Source organism: Crinia signifera, chromosome 3, assembly GCF_055691185.1.
Source record: "Crinia signifera chromosome 3, ASM5569118v1, whole genome shotgun sequence".
NCBI classification, from domain to species: domain Eukaryota; kingdom Metazoa; phylum Chordata; class Amphibia; order Anura; family Myobatrachidae; genus Crinia; species Crinia signifera.
Genome location: NC_139219.1, coordinates 16,701,451 through 16,720,351, shown reverse-complemented (window position 1 = coordinate 16,720,351; position 18,901 = coordinate 16,701,451). Strand labels below are relative to the sequence as shown.

General features: G+C 45.2%; 1 protein-coding gene across 4 annotated transcripts in view; it reads left to right on the top strand.

Moving 5' to 3' along the window:
- DAAM2 (dishevelled associated activator of morphogenesis 2) overlaps positions 1–18,901 on the top strand; it is a 221,729-nt gene that overhangs the window by 194,988 nt on the left and 7,840 nt on the right. For all 4 annotated transcript variants that reach the window (XR_014471555.1, XM_083175405.1, XM_083175406.1 and 1 more), the window contains 3 exons: positions 256–316; positions 6,137–6,268; positions 11,654–11,824. Coding sequence is in view for 3 of the 4 variants with exons in the window: in XM_083175405.1 (XP_083031531.1) it covers positions 256–316; positions 6,137–6,268; positions 11,654–11,824 (364 nt within the window). In the remaining variant the exon portion in view is untranslated. The remainder of the gene's footprint in view (positions 1–255; positions 317–6,136; positions 6,269–11,653; positions 11,825–18,901) is intronic.

Below are 18,901 nucleotides of genomic sequence, written 5' to 3'. Positions count from 1 at the left end.
GTGTTGGACAGCGCAGGGGTATGCTAATCTGGGTTAGGCCACCTGCGTCTCACAAGCTGTTGTGGATCGGCCAGCCCTCCTGGGATTTGTAGTTCTACAACCTGCGGTCACAGCTTTCTTTCCTCAAATTGTTAGATTACAGTCAGAGTGAAATAAAGCCCTGAATATTGAGCGACTTCTAGATTTGTCCCTGTTTTGCTTACTGTAATGGACTTAGGGTTCTACTGTATGACTTCCCTCTTCTTTTGTTTCCAGTTTGGTGGAGCTGGAGAAAGAAGTACACAACATTAAGAATGGGCTGCGAGCTGTGGAGTCTGTGAGTACTATATACTGTAACTATATCTGCTGCAATCACCGGGGAACCTGCTGGGGCTGACCTGCTTTAAGAATACGCCATCGTTGTCCCCCTTGCCAACTGAACGCAGTACTTGATAAGGCTCCCCGGGGTGGCAACCCTCGATGGCAACCATCGACGGTGAAGGTTCCACCCAGGTTGTATGGGTCATCGCTCCTGGGAGCGGCTGGGACAACCCGCAGCGTAAAAAGGCGTGACCTGGGTTATGTTTTAAAGCTGCTGATTGGCTGTGTAGTTGATGGCCATCCCTATTTGGAAGTTTGGCAGGAAGTTGTGTCATGGAAAGGATTTGTTAGTTACAAAGTTTCACAAATATTTAATATTTGTATAGCAGCATATTGAGGTGGTAATAAAACAAAAAGAACCAGTAATACCCCTTTACACTGAGCCTCTGACCCGGGATATTGCTGGGACAACTCATGTCCTTGCCTGGTGTGAGAGAGTTCCACCCAGGTTGTATGGGTCATCGCTCCTGGGAGCGGCTTCGACAACCCGCAACGTAAAAAAAGCGTGACCTGGGTTATGTTATAAAGCTGCTGATTGGCTGTGAATCTGGAGGCCAGTCTTAAGGGAGTGACATATAGGGCACAAGGGGAGTGACACGGGGGTCTGAGCAGCTCTGACACAAGTTGAAACTGTGTTCAATATTCCGGGTCAGACTCCGGATGCTGGTGTGAAAGGAGTATAACTGTGTATTTGGAGCAAACCATCCTGCAAAGCAAGGGGTGCAAATCCAGATCTGAGTTTAGACATGACCACCACCACCACAGTCGCAGCCAATTCCCTGGCGCGGTCTTCTGCATGCCGCAGGTCTGATCTCTGATTCTAACCTCTTTGTAACACCTGGAGGATCAGGCCCTGGTATGTGGTAGGGGCACTAGGGCACGGTGTGGCCCCCTCTGTCATTATTTATTAGTAACGCATTAGAGAAATACACGTCTTTGTGTAATATTCCTTCCCCGATGTGAAATCTGAGGCTTCAGTACAGTAGAACTCTTCAAAAAGCAGCTTGTGGGTTTAATCCAGTTGTGGCCACAAAAATTGATGGGGACGTGTAGATTATTATTATTATCCACATGCCAAGATGGGGCTTAGATGTCCTGCTGTTGGTGGGAGACAGAGAGGTCTCCCGAAAATAAATCTGCCAATTGTCTGTTGTTGTTCGAGCATCGTGCGGAGTCCGGGGTCGCCTTGGGAACGATCTGCTGGAACCGGTGGTCCTCTTGTGGTGCACCTCATAATTCACTCAGGAATATCACAACAATATCTCTGACAAGCCACAATAACGGCAAACACTGAGTGCGATTACCAAGGTTTTCTGAGAAAATGTAATGATACAAAGGATGAGTTTTAAAGGGATAAGTAACCATGGGCCCGATTCATGCTTTTGGACGCAGCCGCGGAGGCAAAAAAAAGCTATTGTCCGCAGGAGGCATCGGACGGAGAAAGATGTCTTCTGTCAGAATCACAGACTCGCGGGCTGCATCCTTGGGCCACCTAACTAAGCCTAAACTTGGGAATGCCCGTGTCCTACTCGCTGGCGATACCATCAGCATCAGGAGATATTTCCCCCAATTGTCACTCCTAGAAATTGGGGGCGGACATGTCCGCCCCTTGTTTTCTGGAAATGTTGGCCAGCTCCGCCCACTCCCTACTTGTAATAGTGACTTATTAGTATAGCAAAATCTGAAGTATTAAAACGAATAAGTTTTAATACATAGGTGGAACTTATGGGGGAGTAAATCCCACTGGCTGACACCTTGGCACAGTGTCTTATTCATCCACATAGTAGAAGACTCCTTTAGATGATTTGTCTCTCCTTAGCCCCCCCACCCCCACCCCCCTGAGAGGACTGAGAGGATTCCCAGGGCTAGGAATGCCGCCCAGTCTATAAATGAACATCATTGTGAAGCCCAGGCAGGAAGAATGATCTTACTGTGAAAGCCGTCCACGGGAAAGCCTACGAGCGAAATGTATCAGACATTACAGCAATCCCCGCGCAGAACAGTGAAAGGGAAGCTCTGACGTCCCGTAATTGAATCATAATGGCTGGTTATAACCCATTAGCGGCTGAGCAGAAATGAATGAGTTTATCTGAGCTGAGCCGGCACCAGACCAATTAATGAGCCATTGGGACGTGCGGTCTGCAGGAAGTGAGGACCTCCAGAGTGAATGACGGGAGCACTAGACCCACCTTGTGTTGTGTATACAGCGATCATTCACACTCACCCTACGCAGAACTCGCTTCCTGGTGACACAGCGGATCCATTCTTCTCCCTATAGATGGTGTGAGACCGGCCCATATTTGGGAATCAGATTTACACACTAGTGGCGCACATTAGTTGAATCGATTTTTAGTTGTACGAGTGTATAAATCCCTCCGTAATGTCCGCTATGTGCTGTCCAACCCTTCTCCCTGCATTCTCCAGTGCCGGAAGATTCCAAAGATATGAAAACTCACCAGTTGCTGCTGCTGCTTGCCCAAAATGTGCCAGTTAGTAATGCTCACCTCCCCTGTGATACCAGCAGATACTTACCCCATTGCCAGTCAGTTGGGAATCTTATGCATGTCAATGGAAGCTATTGAAGGATAAGGCCAGAGCCAGCAGTAGTCAGTAGCAACCGCCAGGCTCAGGAGCACTTGCTGTAATAGCAAAACGACTTAATTCCATCCAAACAGATTTGCACCGTAGATAGGGTTCTATTTCCTAAGCGTTCGAGAGAGATAAAGTACAGACCAATCGGATCATGTCATTTTTCAAATACAGCATCTAGCATGTCAGTTAGGAGCTGATTGGCTGGTACTTTATCTCTCTCTCTCTCTCCAAGGCTTATTGAATGAACCCCATAATGATCTGTGGAAGGGACAAGGTCTCCCTGCAGCACAGTGTAATGATATGATGCTCCTCTTACACTCTGTACAACATAGTTCATTCATTGTTAATTTTCATTGCAAACCTCGCACCCGCGATCCCCAGCATGGCTGCGAATGGATGATTTGCATAATCCTTGGGTGCTGGGGAGAAATCTTTTGACCATCAAATGATTTCTCCAGGATTCGCAAATATAAGTCAGTGACGAATTCTATATGCGGGATTCCTGCCGAAGACGGGCGGGCGACTGACATCATGTGACATCACCCAGGTATGGATTATGACTGAATGTCGACATGTGTTAGCTCGACAGGGTCATTAGGTTGACACAAGCATTAGGTGGGGAAGGTTGACAGTCAAATGGTCGACATGTTTTTTTTTTTTACCCGAATATCAGAACAGTCGACTGAAACATAGAACCGCGTCACCTCGCATGGCACGCTGGGCTCGGCACACTATTATATTCTCCCACCACGCCCTAGTGGAGGGTCGGGCATGAAATACCGCCTGTCGGCACATGACAGCTCAAAAAAAGTGAAAACCCCCATGTCGACCTAATGCTTGTGTCGACCGTATAACCCTGTCGACCTAACCCATGTCAACCTTCATGCACGTCGACCATGTGCTGTTGACTTAATACTTACAGACCTAGTGACTGTATCCCCATCCGCCACCCGCCCCCAGCGCGTCTCCCCCCGCCCACATCGTTTTCATGGGGATCTCCACGAAACGCTGAGCGTTCCCATGGGCACATCTGACGCCCCCCCACCCGCATTGCTATGTGCCAACGGCCTGGCGACATTGCATTTGCGGTCCACAAACCATCCGAACAAACCTGAATGACCCCCTTTATGCGTCATTATTATACTGAAAGATACGGGAAATATTCTCCCATCACCACAAACAGTGGGATCCGCCCAGATCGCTCGTTCCCTCGTGTTCCCGGGAAGAGTTCCTGGGTTTTGTGGGGCACGTTTTGGCAATCGGATCTGTTGCCTTTCACTACAGGGTCTTCTTTCCTGGATTCCAGTTAATTGTACTCGTGAGGAAGGTAAACCGCAAACCGTTACTTCATCTGTGCCCAAACCAATGATATGATTTCCGTCTAATCACAGAGAAGTCCTAGCAGGAGTTTAATTGGACTTTAATTAAACCAGCGTGAGACACGCGCGAGCCGTATTGGAAAGGAGAATGAAAAGTCAACAAGCGCCGGCTGATACATTTACGTGTAAATGGAGACGTAGAGTTTACAGCGGCGTTAGGGAGTCATATTGCTGTCATCAGGTCGCTGGTGCGGGAAATGTACCTTACGGCGTCCTGGAAGGTTGCTTTCCGCACATTTCTCTGTACTGTTCAATGACTTTCTCTTCTTCTCAATTCTTTCTTACCAGGTTTAATTGAACCATAAAAACTTTTGTATTTTACTATTTATGGCATATATATATATTGTAACGTGATTGTCCGGAAGTATGGGGGGGGGGCATCTTTATTGACTCACAAATTCATATGCAGTATGTCATTAGTCCGCCAGTAGCATCAGCGACAGCGTAGTGGCATTTAGTGGCTATCGACGTTTTTTGTTTGTCACCAAGAGACGCATCTACATATTTATTAACTTGCAATTGCGCTTGAAGTCAAGGAGTGATGTCCCTTTAATCTCACATACGGGCTCAACTTGCCTTGTGGGACATTTGTTCGACACATCTTGATCTTGCCACGTTGGCTATTTTGTCTAACACTGATACATTAATACATCGTATTGGTTTCACATTTTGTTCTACTACAGAGATTAAACCCTGATGAAGTCTCATACAGAGACGAAACGCATAGGGTAAAGAAACTAAGATCCACAGTGGACTGAATAACATCTACGGAATAGGGGCAGAGAAAAACTGGGACCTCAATAGTGAGAATCTTAGCAGTTATTGTCACAAACGTATGTTGTATAAATGTTTTGTGATAATAATGTTTGAATATATTTTTTATGTTACCTATTACGGAATTTAGTGTAGAGGTGTTTTTTCATGAGATCAAGAATTCTGTAGGCATTTTTATGGGTAGATAGTACTGAAGGTATACCCCCTTGGTATTATATGGTGTGTGTGTGTGTGTGTGTGCGTGTGTGTATAATAATAATAATAATAATAATAAATGGCTAACCTATGGTATCATCATTTTTATTTGCAAAACTGCAATAAAATTGGTATGGATCATGGGATGATACTGTCGACATATAATAGGTAAACATGTAGAAAGTCGACAGATTGACACAAGCAAAAGGTCGACACATGAGAGATTGATGGGAGTTTTCCCTGGTTTTTTTTTTTGGGGGGGGGGGGGGGGGTTACAGCGTTGACACATGAGGACCCCCAATTAGTGTGCGCTCAACGCACTTTACCGTTCCCGATCGTCCATGTGGATGTTAAACTATGAAAACGTTAAAATAAAGTGTGAGAAACACATGACGTTCTTTTGTTTGTGTCGACCTTTTGTCGAAGATGATCTAATGCATGACCAACACATCCCGGTCCCCGATAATATATGCTAACAAGTTTTTAGTGAAATTAAGGAAATGAAGGTCTGTCTGATGTCTCCAGAACTAACTGACGATAAATCCAGAAATTCCCGCCATCCAATCCTAGTGCAGTCCTACAGTTACCGTAGTTACCGCATCTTGTCACCTGCTGTAATTGGACAATTCAGGATAATGAGCTTAGATCGGCAAATGATTACACATAGGCGATAACTCTCCTGCCCGCATCTGTCACTTGCTGAGCGGCACCTGCCAAGTTCACCATCAATTCTAAAAGGGAAGTGTGCTAAAAGCAGAAACGAGAGAGCAGCCATGTTGTAACCGACATGATAAATGCGTAGAAGTGTTTGTAAATCTCGTTCCTTTCTTCTTTAGGAGCTGGACTACCAGAAGCGCCAGTACAGGGAGTCGGGGGACCGGTTCGTGCCAGTAATGAGCGACTTCATAACCGTGGCCAGTTTCAGCTTCTCCGAGCTGGAGGACCTGCTAAGCGAGGCCCATGATAAGGTACTAGCTTCCAGCACACACACACACACTGTGTAACTGAGCTCACAAACTGCTCATTTTGGTCTTTGTACTTTATCACTTCTAGGTTCCATATAGATGCACTCTGCTTAGTCTGCTATGTATGGGGCAGTAGCGTGTATGGGAATCCTGGTGTACACATTTCTCCTGCACTCCTTGTTCCTTGTACACATTACGCAGTCACAAGTGTTGTGGGGTCCCGTTACCTCCAGTTCACTCTCAGTGCTGGGTACAACAAGATCTTGCAGCCTGCCCACAATCTATTTGAACTGTTGTACATCCTTTTTATCCCATGCTGCTCCCTACCGCTGGAAATCTCTCCCTCCCAGACTCTCCACCTCTCGTCTAAACTTCCATTCGGCTCTCAAGACCCGCTTACTCATCAGTGCCATTTGACTCTCATCCTTACCCTTTCTCCCTGCCCCTCTCTCACTGTCTGTCTGCTCTTCCCTTTAGAATGTAAGTTCTCACGAGCAGGGCCCTCTCTCCTCTCTCCCTTACTTTTACTCTCAGCTAATCCATACTCCCTACAATCTATCCTCTTACATCTATCCTTTATACATAGCGCAAAGCCATCTCTCTGTATACACATAGCCGATGGGAACACCACTTGTGCCAAAATGATTGGTTGTGGGAACACGCAAAATAAATCCCCTTCCCCGTAGAGATGTTCAGGCTCTGATTTACTCTGATTTCAAAGCAGGATCTTATTGGTCAACAACTGTCATGTGATTTGGGATAGCCAATAAGATCCTGCTTTGAAATCAAAGTAAATCAGAGCCTGCACATCTCTACTTCCCCGGTAGTGTACGGTGCGTGATTGGCCTGCCTGTCAGATTTAGCCATCCACTTCTACAGTGTTTTAATCAGTACTGTAACTGTCATCAGGGGAGCATTCGCCACCAAGTGGTCAAGCTGTGTATTACATGGTGTGGAGTCTCCCGCATCTTTGTACGCCAGCACGGGTATTTTTACATGCTACCTGAATGAAGCGTATAGTGGGAATTTTAAAGTTGAAACCAATTTAATATTTTTTTTACCATTGATGATGACGATGACGATGATGGCTAAAATCAAGTATTTATTTTTTTGCAAAAAAATCTATTAGTTGTTTTCACTCTTTAGTAACATAATATTGTGTGTGGACTCAGTAGGGATGGCTGCTATTCAATGAGGACAGTTGTTCGGAGAGCCTTGGTTCTCCGGAACGTCCTCTCAGTGAGGCCTCTGTCTGGTAAATAGAGGGATTGTTCGGTTATTAAGATCTATTCCAACTTGACAGTTCAAAGCGCTCAGTGTGTCAAAGCGTCTTTGATTTCTATAAATAGCACATTTAGGGATCAGTCTGCGAATGGGGGGGGGGGGGGGGGGTATTACAGTCTCTGGGTTTATGAGGGCATAGGGCTGTAACTATAAGAATAACAATCTAATATTCAGGAATACACATGCTTTATGGAGGAGATCTCAGTAAAGTAACAGGACACTAGTTTATTTTATTACAATTTATCTGAAAGTTTTCATGTTTATTTAAGTTGGGGTTATTTGCGGGGTGCAGCGCCAATCAAAATCTCCCTGTGCTTCTGTTGCCCTTCTGTGTGTTATTTTTTATTCATATTTTATCGTATGCGATCCCGTTTATCCTTGTGGCAGCCATGGCGATCTCCAGATCCGATGCATACAGGAGTCAATATCAAATTATTTGACCCTTATCACGCAATCTATCATCGAAATCATGTGAAAAGTCCCCAAATAGCACTAGTGTATGGCACCTTTAATCTGTCAGTGAGTCCGGCATACTGTAGTCAGCAAGAACAGCATACTGTACATGCCCCCAACCAGCATTTTCTCAGTGCGAATGTAACTCTAACTGGGCACTTAAACAATACAGTAAAATAAACATGAGCTAGGAATCCATTAAATGTCCTTATTTCTAAAATAAAAATGCAGAATCCCTGTATACCAGCCCCATAAAATAGCCGCGTCTGGAAACCGTATTCTAATAAAAGTGCTGTACAGCTTTAACGCCGGCCAATTAGGATATAACAGAGCTGTAAAGGCTCTTTACGGGACGAACTCGAGCCAATCAGGATGTTGCAGAGTTATTGTGTTCACTAGTGTCAGCCAATCAGGAAGTAGCTGGTTTTAAATAGAGGTGTGAAATCCAATTCTCCAGCCAGTCAGCGGCCAGGTCAGCGGTGAAATGTGCTTCTTACTGTTTGGGGAAGAAATACAGACGGGGAGCCAATGATAACTTGGAACCGCTGAGATAACAATAAATACAGCATCTGCCCTGTATGGAAATATACCGCACACGCACGCTGCTACGTCTCGGCTGAAATTCTATTCATATTTACCTTGTGGATTTATTAATTTAAGTGACGCACAGAAATAATATATCATTATAATAAGTACAAAACCTGCAAATAATGCTGCTCTCACACCGCAAAACCCGCTTTGACCCGGTATTTAAAACATTTCTTAAAACGGTTCAAAGCAGGTTATGCCCCTTTCAGACCGCACATGTTATCCGGTATTATACCGGGTCTAAGCAGGTTTTGCGGTGTGAAAGCCAACCCCTTTCACATCGCATGTTGAGCACTGCCACTGAGGTCCCGCTCTGTGCATATCTAATGAGCGGGACCCAGCGCAGTGAATATATAATGAGCGGGTCGCGGCCCCCTGCATATGGAATTAGCGGGACCCGCTCCGTGCAGTGAATATTTAATGAGCGGGTCTCCGCCCCCTGCATATGTAATGAGCAGGTCCATATGGAGGGGGCGGGGACCCGCTCATAAAATATTCACTGCGCTGGGTCCCGCTCGTTAGATATGCACAGAGCGGGACGAGCTTGTGCTCACTATTGGCTGAGTCCTAAATACCATTTCAGACTGCAAAAAAAACAGGTCTGAAACGGGTAGGACTCTGATTTTTTACCGTTTCCAAATACCGTTCTTTTGGAAACCATAAAGTCACTCTGCACATGGAATGTTGCTACGGGCAACCAATCAGATGCTATCTATTATCTTATAGAACAGGGGTGGCCAACCGGTCAGAGGTAAAGAGCCGAAAAATATCTGTAGTGAAGCTAAAGAGCCAAAATCATGCGCGCGCCCAAAAAAGGGGCGTGGTCTATTTGCACCCCTTGGGTGGGTGTGATACACATATGCCTCCAATAGTGCAGTGTCATATATACATATGCCCCCAATGCCCATTGCACATATAATACCCTCTGTGGTCCCAGTAATACAAACAATGCCCCCTTTGGTGCTGCTAATTCCTATAATACCCCCTGCGGTGCTTATAATCAATATAATGCCCCCTGTAGTGCCCAGGCCCCAATACATATAATGCCCCCCTATAGGACTCACCAATTGGTCCTCTTTGTTGATAAGAGAAAGCTGGGGACAGTGAGGCTTAGTGCTGCCTCAGCTGCGCAGGTGCTTCTGTGTGTGGCAAAGAAGGGTCCTTCTCCCCCTTTTGCAGATGCTGCCGGCGGCTGAGAGGGGAGTTATGGACACGGCTGTTTGATGGGAGAGGGGGTTAATGATGCGGACGCGAATGGCGGGGGGAGCAGGTGCCGACATGGGCACTGGTGGGGGTACGGTACGGCCAGCAGGGGTATGCGAAGAACGCTGCCGGCAGGGGTGTGGTGTGGCTCTTGAAGGGTGACATCCGTCCGCACCGCCCTAGTGACGCCAGCCATTGCATTCTGGATGGCAGGCAGTGCGGGAGGTGGAGGTGCGGAAGACGGAAGTGGGGCGGGAGCCGAGGTCACTCTGCAGTGACTGTGGAGACGCTGCTGACAGTGCCGGCATCCTCCTAGCACGACGGCAACGGCACAATGCTTATGTGGCCGCGGCCTGGCAGTGCTGTGCATTTCGGAGCCGCAGATCAGAGGAAGAAGAGCCGCATGCGGCTCGCGAGCCGCGGGTTGGCCACCGCTGTTCTAGAAGGTGCTAAATTATTAAGTAGGTTCTGATTGGTTACCCATAGCAACATCCCATGTGAAAAAGAAGTCCCATCTTAGTAAATGTCCCCCTAAGTGTCCAGCTCTGCAGAACGTTTTCCTCTGCCCCAGTAATTCGGAGTCTGCGGGGGAGACCAGCAGCCCCGGAGCAGCCGGCTCAGGCTGCGGATTCTTCAGCACTTCGTGTTGCCACTAAAAACAGTGATGATAATTCAGACGCATCTGCAGCCAAGTGGATATAGATTTCAGTCATATATTTATTGTGGAGCCCGAATGGAAGAGCTGAGACATTAATAGGTGTGGGAAGCGCCTCATAAAACAGCCAGAGAGATGAGACCCATGGAGCAGGCAGACATCAGTAGTTGATCACTATGTCCTAGAGCCGGCCTGGACAACCTGTGGCTCTTCAGCTGTTGTAAAACTACACATCCCAGCATGCCCTGCCACAGTTTCACCATTTCACCATAGCAATATGGTGGCAGGATATGCTGGGATGTGTAGTTTCACAACAGCTTTAGGGCGAGATGTACTAAAGGGAAAATGCTGTAAAACACCAGTTTTACCGCATTTTCCTATGTACTAAAACCTGTTCGCAGCGATATCGCAGGGCAGGGTATCGCCGCCTTTGGGTGGCGATACCCTATAGAAGCCTATGGGCTTCTTTTCGCCGCCCGCCGTGTCGCCGCAACCCCACCGCCTCGCCTCTCCCCCCTCCCTTGGGCTTACCTTCTTGCAGGTCTTCCTGGACCCCGGAAGGTAAGCCCTTCCTCCCCCTATCAACGCAGCCGGACGTCCTTTTGGCTGCAGGGGGAGGAGGAGGCGCCGGAGACAGCCTGCTTAGCTGTCCCCGGCGTGTAGGCAGCAGAAGCCGGCTGGGAGGTGACGGAGACCCCCCCGCAGACCAGAGTACAGGTATCGCGGTGGGGCACCGTTACCGCACCGCGATGCCAGCGCATATGTTAGTACATATGCGCTGGCATCGCGGCGGGGGGGGGGGATGCGAAGGGCGGCGATGTATTTTAATACATCTCGCCCTTAGAGCCACAAGTTGGCCGCCAGGCCTGTCCTAGACAAACATCGTCCTGCTGCTGGATCTAGCCCGGGACAGGAGTGAAAATGCCCCATGTGGTGCTGTACATGTGTCATGGGGCCAGATGCACCAAGCTTCAAAAGTGATAAAATGGAGAGTGATAAACAACCAGCCAATCAGCTCCGGCCTGACATTTTTTAAGCACAGCCTGTAACATGGCAGGCAGGAGCTGATTGGCTGGCTGTTTATCACTCTCCATTTTACCAGTACTTTGTACTGTATATCTGCATATAGTATATGGCTGCGTATATCTATGGTATTACCAGGCATCCTGCTGCACCTGACAACCCCATTTTTTCCATTCTCTCAGTTTTCGAAGGCCATGAAGCATTTTGGGGAGCCTGAGGGCAAAATGCAGCCGGACGAGTTTTTTGGCATATTCGACACCTTCCTGCAGTCCTTCTCTGAGGCCAGGCAGGATCTGGAGAACATGCGGAAGAAGAAGGAGGAAGAGGAGCGCAGAGCCCGCATGGAGGCCATGGTGAGAGTCATTGTCATTAGCTTTCCAGTATCCTTGTATCCCGTTATGTGTAATCCACCTGTTATAGGGTCACGTCAGCATTGCAGGAACTCTACTATCATCTGCTGGATACACTCTCTAGTAGAATGGATATAGCATTTGTAGTACCTGGCCTGCAGCTCCAGCCTTTAGTGAGTACCCTGTCTATGGCCGTCTATGGCAAACCCAGCAGTGCCAGCCATACATTGTACATATACCTCCCAGTGCCAGCCATACATTGTACATATAGTTCCCAGTGCCAGCCATACATTGTACATATAGTTCCCAGTGCCAGCCATACATTGTACATATACCTCCCAGTGCCAGCCATACATTGTACCGATAACACCAGTGCCAGCCATACATTGTACCGATAACACCAGTGACAGCCATACATTGTACCAATGACCACAGTGCCAGCCATACATTGTACCGATAACCCCAGTGCCATCCATACATTGTACTGATATCCCCACCAGTGACAGCCATACATTGTATATATACCACCAGTGCCAGCCATACATTGTATATATACCACCAGTGCCAGCCATACATTATATATATATACCCCCAGTGCCGGTCATACATTGTATATATACCACCAGTGCCAGCCATACATTGTATATATACCCCAGTGCTAGCCATACATTATATATATATACCCCCAGTGCCGGTCATACATTGTATATATACCACCAGTGCCAGCCATACATTGTATATATACCCCAGTGTCAGCCATACGTGGTATATATACCCCCATTGGCAGCCATATGTTGTGTATATATACCCCCAGTGCCAGCCATACATTGTACCGATAACCCCAGTGCGAGTCATACATTGTATATATACCACCAGTGCCAGCCATACATTGTATATATACCACCAGTGCCAGCCATACATTGTATATATACCACCAGTGCCAGCCATACATTGTATATATACCCCCAGTGCCAGCCATACATTGTATATATACCCCCAGTGCCAGTCATACATTGTATATATACCCCCAGTGCCAGCCATACATTGTATATATACCCCCAGTGCCAGCCATACCTTGTACATATACCCCCAGTGCCAGCCATACATTGTATCTATACCCCCAGTGCCAGTCATACATTGTATATATATAACCCCAGTGCCAGCCATACATTGTATATATACCACCAGTGCCAGCCATACATTGTATATATACCCCCAGTGCCAGCCATACATTGTATATATACCCCCAGTGCCAGCCATACCTTGTACATATACCCCCAGTGCCAGCCATACATTGTATCTATACCCCCAGTGCCAGTCATACATTGTATATATATAACCCCAGTGCCAGCCATACATTGTATATATACCCCCAGTGCCAGCCATACCTTGTACATATACCCCCAGTGCCAGCCATACATTGTATCTATACCCCCAGTGCCAGTCATACATTGTATATATATAACCCCAGTGCCAGCCATACATTGTATATATACCCCCAGTGCCAGCCATACATTGTATATATACCCCCAGTGCCAGCCATACATTGTATATATACCCCAGTGCCAGTCATACATTGTATATATACCACCAGTGCCAGCCATACATTGTATATATATACCCCAGTGCCAGTCATACATTGTATATATACCCCCAGTGCCAGCCATACATTGTATATATACCACCAGTGCCAGTCATACATTGTATATATACCACCAGTGCCAGCCATACATTGTACCGATAACCCGAGTGCCAGTCGTACATTGTATATATACCCCCAGTGCCAGTCATACATTGTATATATACCCCAGTGCCAGTCATACATTGTATATATACCCCCAGTGCCAGTCATACATTGTATATATACCCCCAGTGCCAGCCATACATTGTATATATACCCCCAGTGCCAGCCATACATTGTATATATACCCCCAGTGCCAGCCATACATTGTATATATACCCCCAGTGCCAGCCATACATTGTATATATACCCCAGTGCCAGTCATACATTGTATATATTCCCCAGTGCCAGCCATACATTGTATATATACACCCCCAGTGCCAGCCATACATTGTATATATACCCCCAGTGCCAGCCATACATTGTATATATACCACCAGTGCCAGCCATACATTGTATATATACCACCAGTGCCAGCCATACATTGTATATATACCCCCAGTGCCAGCCATACATTGTATATATACCCCCATTGGCAGCCATACCTTGTACATATACCCCAGTGTCAGCCATACATTGTATATATACCCCCAGTGCCAGCCATACATTGTATATATATATATATAACCCCAGTGCCAGCCATACATTGTACCGATAACCCCAGTGCCAGTCATACATTGTATATATACCCCCAGTGCCAGTCATACATTGTATATATACCACCAGTGCCAGTCATACATTGTATATATTCCCAAGTGCCAGCCATACATTGTATATATACCACCAGTGCCAGCCATACATTGTATATATACCCCCAGTGCCAGCCATACATTGTATATATACCCCAGTGTCAGCCATACATTGTATATATACCCCCATTGGCAGCCATACATTGTATATATACCCCAGTGCCAGTCATACATTGTATATATACCCCAGTGCCAGCCATACATTGTATATATACCCCCATTGGCAGCCATACCTTGTACATATACCCCCAGTGCCAGCCATACATTGTATATATACCCCAGTGCCAGCCATACATTGTATATATACCCCCATTGGAAGCCATACCTTGTACATATACCCCCAGTGCCAGCCATACATTGTATATATACCCCAGTGTCAGCCCTACATGGTATATATACCCCAGTGTCAGCCATACCTTGTACATATACCCCCAGTGCCAGCCATACATTGTATATATACCCCCAGTGCCAGCCATACATTGTATATATACCCCCAGTGCCAGCCATACATTGTATATATACCCCCAGTGCCAGCCATACATTCTATATATACCCCCAGTGCCAGCCATACATTGTATATATACCCCAGTGTCAGCCATACATGGTATATATATACCCCCATTGGCAGCCATACATTGTATATATACCCCAGTGCCAGTCATACATTGTATATATACCCCAGTGCCAGTCATACATTGTATATATACCCCAGTGCCAGCCATACATTGTATATATACCCCCAGTGCCAGTCATACATTGTATATATACCCCCATTGGCAGCCATACCTTGTACATATACCCCCAGTGCCAGCCATACATTGTATATATACCCCACTGCCAGCCATACATTGTATATATACCCCCATTGGCAGCCATACCTTGTACATATACCCCCAGTGCCAGCCATACATTGTATATATACCCCAGTCTCAGCCATACCTTGTACATATACCCCCAGTGCCAGCCATACATTGTATATATACCCCCAGTGCCAGCCATACATTGTATATATACCCCCAGTGCCAGCCTTACATTGTATATATACCCCCAGTGCCAGCCATACATTGTATATATACCCCAGTGTCAGCCATACATGGTATATATATACCCCCATTGGCAGCCATACATTGTATATATACCCCAGTGCCAATCATACATTGTATATATACCCCAGTGCCAGCCATACATTGTATATTTACCCCAGTGCCAGCCATACATTGTATATATATACCCCCATTGGAAGCCATACCTTGTACATATACCCCCAGTGCCAGCCCTACATGGTATATATACCCCAGTGTCAGCCATACCTTGTACATATACCCCCAGTGCCAGCCATACATTGTATATATACCCCCAGTGCCAGCCATACATTGTATATATACCCCCAGTGCCAGCCATACATTGTATATATACCCCCAGTGCCAGCCATACATTGTATATATACCACCAGTGCCAGCGATACATTGTATATATACCACCAGTGCCAGCCATACATTGTATATATACCACCAGTGCCAGCCATACATTGTATATATACCCCCAGTGCCAGCCATACATTGTATATATACCCCCAGTGCCAGCCATACATTGTATATATACCCCAGCAAGGCACTCTCAGTCAGATAGCCGAGCGATTACCTTGCAATGCCAAATTGAGCAACAAGGTCGCTCTAAGCAATCAATATTGATAAGCAGAAGCCAAACCTGTGCTCTTAATCTTAACTAGTGTATGGAAACACTACATTCTCTCATCTAGCATCTGATACTTGCATATGATGCTAGAAAGCAGAAGAGGGAAGCAGTGAAACAAAATCACACAACCTCAGCTCCTTCTCTCATTTTCTGAAAAAACTTTTGACAGCAATTGTGTATCAGTAAATTAACTGGAAGGTCAAATAAATGTGGAAAGCAAGCAGGATTTGCCTTGTGTAGATGCTATACAAATTAAAAGCCAATTATTTCTCTTTAAAATTTGAGTCAAGCCTCCAAAGGCTTTTTCCTGTAGACATCTGATATAAGTTAAAAAAATCTTCGCTAATGGAGAAAAATGTTTTCTGTGTAGAATAATTGATTAGCATATTTACATCGGAAATTGAAAAATGCAAATATCTGTGTGTAATTCTTTATTTTAATTGTAGACTTGCATCTAAATTTATAAGGTGCAGAACAGACTTTGGGGATACCAATACTACTTAAACTCAACATCCCCAACAAAAGTGACAATTGTCACCCCTCCTTTTAAGTAACAAGAATTAAAAGTTATGTTTTAAAACATTTAAATAATACAACATACATCAAATTAAAGTGTGCCCCAGGTAAGACTAAATCAGTCTTTTTCTTGCATCTTTTCGCAAGAAACACCCCCCCCCCCCCCCCTTTTCCATTAAAGTTCTCTGAAACTTGTTCTGGGAGCACCACCAACAGGTTATATCATAGATCATCTTTTGATGATAACTATGTTGGTTTAACAAATACCAAATACCCTCATGATATTATGTGCGGATTCAAAATAACCTTTGCATATATACCCGTGTCAGCCATACATTGTATATACACCCCCATTGGCAGCCATACATTGTATATATACCACCAGTGCCAGCCATACATTGTATATATACCCCCATTGGCAGCCATACATTGTATATATACCCCCATTGGCAGCCATACATTGTATATATACCCCCATTGGCAGCCATACATTGTATATATACCCCAGTGCCAGTCATACATTGTATATATACCCCAGTGCCAGTCATACATTGTATATATACCCCAGTGTCAGCCATACATGGTATATATACCCCAGTGCCAGCCATACATTGTATATATACCCCCATTGGCAGCCATAGATTGCATATATACCCCCAGTGCCAGCCATACATTGTATGTATACCCCAGTGTCAGCCATACATTGTATATATACCACCAGTGCCAGCCATACATTGTATATATACCACCAGTGCCAGCCATACATTGTATATATACCCCCAGTGCCAGCCATACATTGTATATATACCCCCAGTGCCAGCCATACATTGTATATATACCCCAGCAAGGCACTCTCAGTCAGATAGCCGAGCGATTACCTTGCAATGCCAAATTGAGCAACAAGGTCGCTCTAAGCAATCAATATTGATAAGCAGAAGCCAAACCTGTGCTCTTAATCTTAACTAGTGTATGGAAACACTACATTCTCTCATCTAGCATCTGATACTTGCATATGATGCTAGAAAGCAGAAGAGGGAAGCAGTGAAACAAAATCACACAACCTCAGCTCCTTCTCTCATTTTCTGAAAAAACTTTTGACAGCAATTGTGTATCAGTAAATTAACTGGAAGGTCAAATAAATGTGGAAAGCAAGCAGGATTTGCCTTGTGTAGATGCTATACAAATTAAAAGCCAATTATTTCTCTTTAAAATTTGAGTCAAGCCTCCAAAGGCTTTTTCCTGTAGACATCTGATATAAGTTAAAAAAATCTTCGCTAATGGAGAAAAATGTTTTCTGTGTAGAATAATTGATTAGCATATTTACATCGGAAATTGAAAAATGCAAATATCTGTGTGTAATTCTTTATTTTAATTGTAGACTTGCATCTAAATTTATAAGGTGCAGAACAGACTTTGGGGATACCAATACTACTTAAACTCAACATCCCCAACAAAAGTGACAATTGTCACCCCTCCTTTTAAGTAACAAGAATTAAAAGTTATGTTTTAAAACATTTAAATAATACAACATACATCAAATTAAAGTGTGCCCCAGGTAAGACTAAATCAGTCTTTTTCTTGCATCTTTTCGCAAGAAACACCCCCCCCCCCCCCCCTTTTCCATTAAAGTTCTCTGAAACTTGTTCTGGGAGCACCACCAACAGGTTATATCATAGATCATCTTTTGATGATAACTATGTTGGTTTAACAAATACCAAATACCCTCATGATATTATGTGCGGATTCAAAATAACCTTTGCATATATACCCGTGTCAGCCATACATTGTATATACACCCCCATTGGCAGCCATACATTGTATATATACCACCAGTGCCAGCCATACATTGTATATATACCCCCATTGGCAGCCATACATTGTATATATACCCCCATTGGCAGCCATACATTGTATATATACCCCCATTGGCAGCCATACATTGTATATATACCCCAGTGCCAGTCATACATTGTATATATACCCCAGTGCCAGTCATACATTGTATATATACCCCAGTGTCAGCCATACATGGTATATATACCCCAGTGCCAGCCATACATTGTATATATACCCCCATTGGCAGCCATAGATTGCATATATACCCCCAGTGCCAGCCATACATTGTATGTATACCCCAGTGTCAGCCATACATTGTATATATACCACCAGTGCCAGCCATACATTGTATATATACCCCCAGTGCCAGCCATACATTGTATATATACCCCCATTGGCAGCCATACATTGCATATATACCCCCAGTGCCAGCCATACATTGTATGTATACCCCAGTGTCAGCCATACATTGTATATATACCACCAGTGCCAGCCATACATTGTATATATACCCCCATTGGCAGCCATACATTGTATATATACCACCAGTGCCAGCCATACATTGTATATATACCCCCAGTGCCAGCCATACATTGTATGTAT